This window comes from Raphanus sativus, unplaced genomic scaffold, assembly GCF_000801105.2.
Source record: "Raphanus sativus cultivar WK10039 unplaced genomic scaffold, ASM80110v3 Scaffold4102, whole genome shotgun sequence".
Taxonomy (NCBI): domain Eukaryota; kingdom Viridiplantae; phylum Streptophyta; class Magnoliopsida; order Brassicales; family Brassicaceae; genus Raphanus; species Raphanus sativus.
This window is the reverse complement of record NW_026619405.1, coordinates 1-8,503: the sequence shown is the minus strand read 5'-3', so window position 1 is coordinate 8,503 and position 8,503 is coordinate 1. Positions and strand designations below refer to the sequence as shown.

The 8,503-nt window shown below is 32.7% G+C and overlaps 1 protein-coding gene, 1 long non-coding RNA gene and 1 pseudogene across 7 annotated transcripts; 1 reads left to right on the top strand and 2 right to left on the bottom strand.

Annotated features, from left to right (window-relative positions):
• The first annotated feature begins 372 nt into the window (after positions 1–372).
• LOC130507159 (uncharacterized) lies at positions 373–2,500 on the top strand. Its single transcript, XR_008942223.1, has 4 exons — positions 373–618; positions 773–1,423; positions 1,528–2,248; positions 2,329–2,500. It is a non-coding gene; the product is annotated as an uncharacterized LOC130507159 (long non-coding RNA).
• LOC130507158 (U-box domain-containing protein 33-like) lies at positions 1,056–2,650 on the bottom strand (annotated as a pseudogene).
• Positions 2,651–4,058: 1,408 nt separating this feature from the next.
• On the bottom strand, positions 4,059–6,495 carry LOC130494463 (peptide chain release factor PrfB3, chloroplastic-like; the record flags this gene model as incomplete). Of its 6 annotated transcripts, none has more annotated exon segments than XM_057001872.1 (8): positions 4,059–4,308; positions 4,555–4,632; positions 4,915–5,392; positions 5,680–5,733; positions 5,868–5,933; positions 6,003–6,075; positions 6,170–6,339; positions 6,430–6,495. In XM_057001872.1, coding segments are annotated over 5 exon segments (414 nt in total), but the record flags the coding sequence as incomplete, so codon positions are not given.
• Between the last annotated feature and the right edge of the window lie 2,008 nt (positions 6,496–8,503).

Sequence of the window (8,503 nt, the reverse complement as noted above, 5' to 3'; positions counted from 1 at the left end):
TTAATTTTTATAATTTTCTAAAAATATGTATATATTTTTGAAATATTTTTAATTTAAATGATATTTCGAAATTTGAAATTTCATAATTGAATATATTTATTTTAATGATGATTTATGAGTTATTACCATATTTTAAAAAGTTCAAAAATATAAATCGACAATAAATGTAATATATGAGTTATTACCATATTTTAAAATTTTTACCAAAAATATAAATTAACATTAAATATAATTGTCTATGTCATATTAATCTATAAGATATGTCATCAATTCTAGTAGATATGTCATATTATTTTTGTGAAAATAAATGTATAAAAGACATGTGGCAAAATCACTTTTTAAATATAGTCTAAGGGATTGTGCTTTGTGGCTGAGTGTTGAATTTTTCGATCTGTGTATGATTACCTAGATGATTCTTACTTTACCTTGGACCAAGACGAACGATCACAGATGATGAGGATCCTATATATGGCTTGAAACTGCTAATGGATCAATCCAACAAGTTGAACAAGAGGTAAAAATGTGTAGAGAAAGAAAAATTCACTGAAGACTGAGTTTGAAGATGGTTATATAGATGATGGATGGACTTGAACCAGCTCTGAAGGAAATGCTTGATAGGTAAACATCACTTGTTATTTTAAACATATTTATTGATTGGTCAACACTCACTCCTCCAAATATAACTTCTACATATATCTAGAGACCTTCATCAAGTTGCGCAGCAGCCACTTAGTGAAATAAATTAAAAAAGATGAACTTCATGTTATAACAGGGAAGTAGAGGATTTTGCTCGGAGACTGAACTCTAATTGGGTTGTGTCTCTAGAACAAGAAAGGCAGCCTGTGCACTTTTCCATAACCCTTTTTAATTTTCACAGCAAATGTAACAATATATCACAAAGGATATGTTGAACTGAATCACTTACTAATTTTAAACCATATAGAGACTTGAATATAGCTATAGATGAATGATGGGAGATGCCGAGATGGTTTGCCTCCGTTTTGAACTTTGATTGGATTTTACAAATACTACAGATGTGATCAAGATCTTTGCAGCTTTTCTGCTTCTTCCTTTGTAACTTTTCAGGTAATGGTGGGGGTCACTCAGGCTGGTTGTCGTTTTGGATGGCAAGCCTATGCAAGAGTTTGATGGAGTTGATCAGGAAGGTTATCATGCCTCGTCCCATCCCGCTGCACTGGTGGATCATAGCAGCTTAAGTAACTCAGAGTCAGGCGAAATGCAAAGCAAAGAAAGAAAAAAATAACAAACAAAACTGTAAAAGGATTTTCTATTTACAGGTAAAGAGGGAGGAGGTGAGTGGTCTGATGTCTCTTCCGTTATACTTGATGAAACTTCATCTATACTTGATGAAGCTTCAGACCCTCCATAGTATGACGATGTACTAGCAGACCGACAAGAACTGGTTCGTGATATTCTCTCCTCTTCTTCCTCCTCCTCCTCCACCTCGCTTTCCTCCTTTGATCTTCCACTTTGCATATCTGAATTGCTGCTACTTTGTGTGGACAGAAGCCCCTGAAAGCCAGATAAGAGAGCTCGGACATCCATTCTAGGTTCCCTGCATTGGTTACGCACATGTTTAAGTAATAAAGCATCAACTGCTGTATCTATATGGAAAAAAAGAGGACTCTCTGGCTTAAACCTTGTATGAATGAGATGTCCTTTGCAGACAAACCGAATATGACAAGTCACAGATGCATGTTGGCAGACAAAGTTAGCTTTCCTCGATCTCAAATCTACCATTTTCCTACAAATTGATCACCACCACCAATGTCAAACTCGAAGTGTCTTAAGTTACTTTTTCTAGGATAAAAAAAATTTCCTAAAAGAAAAAGAAATCGGATTTTTGAGGTTACTATAAATACATATCTAAAGGATTGCAAATTTATTTATTTATATATCAATATACAAACCATAAACAAGTATGTCTTAATTCGTTTTGCTCTTTTAAGTTTCTTTGATTTTTTCAAGTTCTCGTTCATTCATAACAAAGCAAGTGAGAGTCTAAGACAAGAATACGTTGAATAGTGTTTGTCTGCAGCTGCTCCCATTACAAACTTCCTGACTCTCTTCTCAGAAATCATCTGCACAATTCCCTTCTCTACCGAGTCCAGAAATCAGAGCTTTTCTGCATGGACCTGCAAAATCAATCCCCTTAAGAAATGGCAGAAACTTCATATTTGTATATATATATATATAGGCATACCCCTTTCTGCAGGCAAATTCTAAGGTACTCATCAAGAATTTTCTCTGTTTTCGCCTTTTGTTTTTCTCTGTATGTTCTCACTAACTCTTCATCTACCGTTGCAGCATGGAACTTGGTACCCACTGGAGAGAGGAAAGGTAAAAAAAAACTCTTTAAGCTCTGTTTCATGACACAACCATTGAATCTATGGACTTTAGGAGTTGTTGGAGTGAAGGGGGAGAGAAAGAACTTACAAACAGGAATCATTTGAGCAGGTTGGTGAACAAGAACGATACATATCTTGTTCCCATCAGAGTTATCTATTGCCCATGTGAGATTTGACTTGTTCTTGGCAGTTTCGTTCCCTACAGCAACATATATCCTCTCCTCCATCACTGCTACTTCTTCCTTCTCTATGTTGTTCTCTCTTGCTCCCTGAAACTCCATACTTTCTGGAGAGAGGGGAAAAGAGACTTTTGTTTTGCCTTCTTCTCAGATGTTCAGATATATTTGGAATCAAGAAAGAAAATATCCAATGGAAGCATGTGTCTAACCTTTCTTGTGTTACTCTGTTCTTTCGAATATTCCATTTGGAGTTTGTATATCTATTATTCTACTATTATTATTATTTCTTGTGCCTAATCAAACTCAAGGAGATTAGTCAATGCCGTTTATACATACTAGATCGATTTCCGCGCTACGCGCGGATAGTTTCTATTTAAAATTTACTAATAATCTTGTTGCGTTGAAATCAAATATTTTAAAATCTTCATGTGTTAATAAACTATCTAGTGTGGAAGATTTAGTATAAGAGGAGATACATTTAGTTTTTTGTTATTTAAATATTCCATACAATTTTATCTTACAATGCCGATGATCTAACAATCGTTTTTATATTAAACTATTCATAAAATATGTGTATAATCATAAAGGTAAAATAAAAATATGCATACTAATATATATTAATAGTTTTTATATATTAAAAGACTCTGAATGACAGTTATAAAATTTTATTGCATGTCACAAAAATATTTTATATTATAATAATTTTAAATTTGTTTATAATGCTTCATGGAAGCCTTATAAAAGATTAGCACATTTTTTAGAAAGAAAAAGTATAATTAAAAAATGTATTCTTAGGTCACCCCTAGGATAATTTTGTAGGTTCACCGACCAATATAAATATGTTATTTCATAATTAATATATTTAAAAAAAGAAATAAATATTTCAAGTTATATTATTTTTTAAAAATATAAAACGTAAAAAAGTAGTAGTTGCAAAAACAATATTTTAAAAATATTTTAACGTCGTCAAAAAGCATTAAACCATAAATCTTAAACCCTTGAGTAAACTCTAAAACATTGGATAATCCTAAACTCTAAATCCTAAACCCTAGTATATGCAAAATAATATTTTCTTTTGCGTATTAAAGAAAAGAATGTTTTTTTTTAAATATGTTAACATGGTCAAAACACTAAACTCTAACCCCTAAAATTTAAACTCTAAATTCTTGGGTAAATCATAATCTTAAACTCTAAATCAAAATACTAAACACTAAATCTTAAAAATAATTAAAGATTTATTGTTTTTGATTTAGAGTTTGAGATTTATCTAACAATTTAATTTATCTAAAAATTTATGGTTTAGTGTTTTGACGATGACGTTAAAATATAATTTTTTTTTTGCTTATACTACTATTTTCATTTATGTTTTGAAAACAGAAACAGAGATAAATCTATAAAATTATTAAGGTATTATTAATTATTTACAAAATTTAAGTTAATTGCTTCTCAAATATAATAAAAGGCCACACTGAAAAAAAGGCCTATAAGAATTTACAATACTGATACCATGGATAATAAATGGGAGATATTCTTATTAGGAAATCTTCATACACACTCACTTGGCATAAAACGAATGTGAAATCGCAAATTGTACAATAGATTTTTCAGTAAAAAGGGACAACGAAGAAAACCAAAAACAACCAAATGAGTTTTTATTCCATCTCCAATTTTCAGACATGGTATTCTCCTTTATTGTTTTCCACTCTTCGTCAGAGCAAGAACATGTAGACAACACTGTCTTGAATCAACAACTTCTAGATCTGTGTAACACATTCACATATCCGCATTAGGTTCATTTTCTCCTACGTCATCAAACTAATATAATCAAAGAACACTGCATAATTGAACTGTAAAACTCAGCCACAATTAGTATCAGGCATGAGTCCAGAAACAACTATAACAACACTTCACTGACGTACACCCAAACACTTGGCTGCGTCCGCATCAACTTTCTCAAAGATAAAGAGAGACCTAAAGAGTTAATACAGATGATAAAACTTTCTTACCATCCAATCTTCAAAGTTGTAGGATTTGTAGATCCAGGAATTCTTCTTCGCTTTCAGCCTCTATCCAGAGCTTATTTTCTGGAAAATAAAACAGAAGCTAACGTCAACAAATGTTTGTCTCATAACAAATATCATTAGTCGTGACAAACTCATTGTCTCTCACTCGTGTACCAGTTAATACCTAATTAACAAATAAATTTGATATTCAACCAACACGGGTTTACTAACCAAGTGCTTTAAATAGTAACTCAGTGAGTCTAGTGGTGACTTGTAAAACACTGATGACAAAGCAATCACTTCACACAGAATCTAAGTGGAACCAATGCGCCAACGGTTTGTGATAAAGGATTGAAATCTTACCTCTTCGAAACGTGTGAGCTTGAAATGTTTTGTTCCCAATCTCTGTCCACCTGACCCGCTCACAGCCTTCGCCATTTTTTTAGAAACCTGGGGCAGAAAACATAAACACTAGTCTGGAAACAGTGTTCAAAGTTTACACTTACAGGAAAGCTCAGTATCTCTAGTAGCAGAGGTTGTACGATAGACAACTCAATATTGTTGGTGTTGCCTCAGAATCAATCCGGTATCGGCCATATGACCTGTCTTTGCAAAAGAATTAATAGGCATTAAAACTATTGCACCAGCATAGCTTGTAGTTAAAACTGAATGGAACAAAAAAATAACATAAATTCAGATAGTCATCTTTCTTTATATGAGGAAAGACACCATCTCCAGTATGCACCATCAATAGAAACCAGAGTATATCTTTGAGAATTGAGACATTCCACATCTATATATATCTTCACATATAGCAAGCTCCTCGTGACCATATAGATAGCTGTAATAGAAATATCAAAACCATGGTAATGAAACTTAGTTTAAAATGTTCTGATAACACTGAGTGAACTATCAGTTGATTGCAGAATGCTAATTACATGAGACAAATTTAAGAGAAGAGTTTCTTAATGTACTCTCTTGTGAGCTCAGTGCCAATGCGGCATACGGGCATAGTAAAATGAACCAATTATCAGTAGCTTTAGTGCAAATTCATTGTCACTAATAAAATACTCTTTATTAGATCATTGTCCCCACAAAACATCGTATGATGATAGTGATTCTTCTTACTTTTGCAATGTAACTTCACTCTTTTACGGTGACGTCTGGTGTCGCATATTTTGTCTAAAAAGCATATATATACATATATGAAATCGGAGACCAATAAAAAAAGTGTAAAATTTTCTTTTTGGCATCCATTTCTGACGTGAAAAAAGAAGGGCAAAAAAAAAAACAAAAAAAAACTGTATTAATGAAACCTGGATTGCAGTTGTTAAGGCATGGCCAATATGCAAGAGTCCATTCACATTTGGAGGAGGAAGAACCTACAGAAACAAATTACAGGATCAAAGAAGCCCTTAAGATTTTCTTCAGAACCGAACTAAAGGTCTTACAATAACAAACACTGGCTTGGAACTCTTAGCATCCACAGTAAAGAAACCAGCTTTCTCCCACCAAGCGTACCACCTGACCAAATCAAACAAACAACAACAGAGAATTTATCTAGAGGGACAAATGAAACACACCACAACACCAAGATCAGAGTTCTATAAACACTTACGCTCTGTCTACGGCAGCAGGACTGTATTGCTTAGCCATCTGTAAAGAGAGTTGTTTCCTCTCACCAACAGGAGTCTCAGGGTCCATAAAATCCTCAGGATTCTCTTCATATGCATCCCGTTGTGAACTCTTCTTCGTGCTCTTCTTAGAGACATCTTTGCCCTGTTTTGCCTACACACCATGATCATACTTTTTTCAGGGAAAAAGCTGTAAAGCAACTGGCTTTGAACCCGAAACTCACAATTGGAGTTGAGGGTTTACCTTAAGTTCTGCCGCAAGCTTCGCTTTCTCTAAAGCTTTGAACTTTTTCGAAGCCTTGGAGTAAACCTGTTCGTCGATGAGGAGGAGACGAAACGTTAATTCCCCTTCTTCTGGTCCGAATTCCACATGAAGAACAACACTTGATCGGAGGAGACAACGGCCTTGCCCTTTAGTTTCTTCGACATAGACTCGCCGGAGACAGCTTTGGAGGAAGAGACACCTTTTCCCCTCTTTTATTGATTAGTAGAGCAAAGGGTTGGCCGGTACGATCAGTGGATGAGACATCAGTCTTCACGTTTAATTTCTTTGAGTTGAGATCGCCGGAACCAATTGATTTTCAGTTAGAATCTGAGAAGAAGAAAATATCAAATGAGAAAAAGAAAATATCTACAAAAAGAGATTTATAAAGAAATAAAGAGGTAGAAAGTCGAAACAAAGCTGTTTGATTTCAGAGAATTGATTGCAGAGGAAGTGGAGTTGTGTGTCGATCGTCTAGAAACGGAACCGGCGAAGAGAACAAAGTACCAAATTCGTACAATGGATGTCTGACGTGGTGAAAAGAATCCACCTCATTGGCTGATTTAATTTGCTGATGTGGATAGACTCAATGGAGCTCTTATTCACCTTTTAGTATAGTATAGATAAGATGTAAACTACAGTTTTGATCCGTGCGTCCGCACGGGTTTTTGTTTTAACTAAGATAAATATAATATGTCAAACATATAACAATTTAATATTTCCATTTGCACTTTTTTTAGTTTACTTTTTTCAGCAACACACTTCTTCAGTTTATTTTTTATACTGTATATTGTGTTGCTGATCTTATTATAATTTTATATTGGATGTATGTTGTATTAGTTATGTGATTATACAAAATAATATTTTCGATCTATGTTTAAATATACCTTTAATTATAAATTTACAAAAGTTAACTAACGTGTTTTATTGTACGACAGAAATATAACATCAATATATTAATAAGTTTCATGTCAATCTTCAAATCACGTACAAATATATTCAAAAATAATAATTTCAACATTTACAGTTTGGGATTTATGTGTAGAAACAAAAGAATAAACATAGTTTGGTTACTAATATGGGCCATATACATTTACAAAGAAAATATGCTTTACGAAGATATTAACGGACAAAGGCCACCAAAGAATCTGGAAAATATCAATGTACACGTTGTTTTCAACCTAACTAATTATTTGTTTTTTTGTTTTTTTTTCTATTGAACACCAAGTCAAAATCTGTGAGTAGTTCATATATGGAGATAGTTCATCTATGGAAATCAAGCTTTTATTATGAGTAGTAAATTTTCGTTTAGATTTTTAGTTTCCATTGGTTATCTATATACCAGCAATATATTATTTACATATTTGATTGTGATATTTTATTGGCACGTATATATTGCTTTTTATAATTAGCACAACACGTATATATTGATCTCCCTTTTGAAATATCTTATATTTCAAATTTTTGTGTAGGTAAGAAATGGTGATCCCAAAAACAGACCCGTGGACTTCTTAAACCGAACTAATTCAAATATATAATCACCAAACAGAATCAGTAAATTTCGTAAATCATATGATATAAAACGTAGGATTAAAGTATATAATAACCAAAACAGGATCGGTTGTCTACTACCTCAAGGTACTTACAAAAAAAAACCTTAAATATAATCGTGTATTGTTGTAATATATACATGTTTTGATAGTGTCATTATTCAAATAATACTCATAGATTTGTAATATGTTTAAAACTATACATATTTCGGCCCAGGTGGTTATTGTCGATCATCAACATTAATGTGAATGGGCTTTGTCGATACAACTAATAAAAGCTTGGGAGAGATTTAATTTTATTGTTAAGATTAAGTGGCATTAGTTAGTAATTTTTGTGCAAAACTTAGGGTTAATTACTATTTGTACTTCAGTTTTAATAGATTAGACGTACTTGTGTTGAACTTTGAAAAATTACACCTTATGATAAAATCTATCTTATTAAAACAGAAACATTATGTTGGACCTAACATTTATTTTGTAAGTTTTTAAATTAAATACACCTTTAT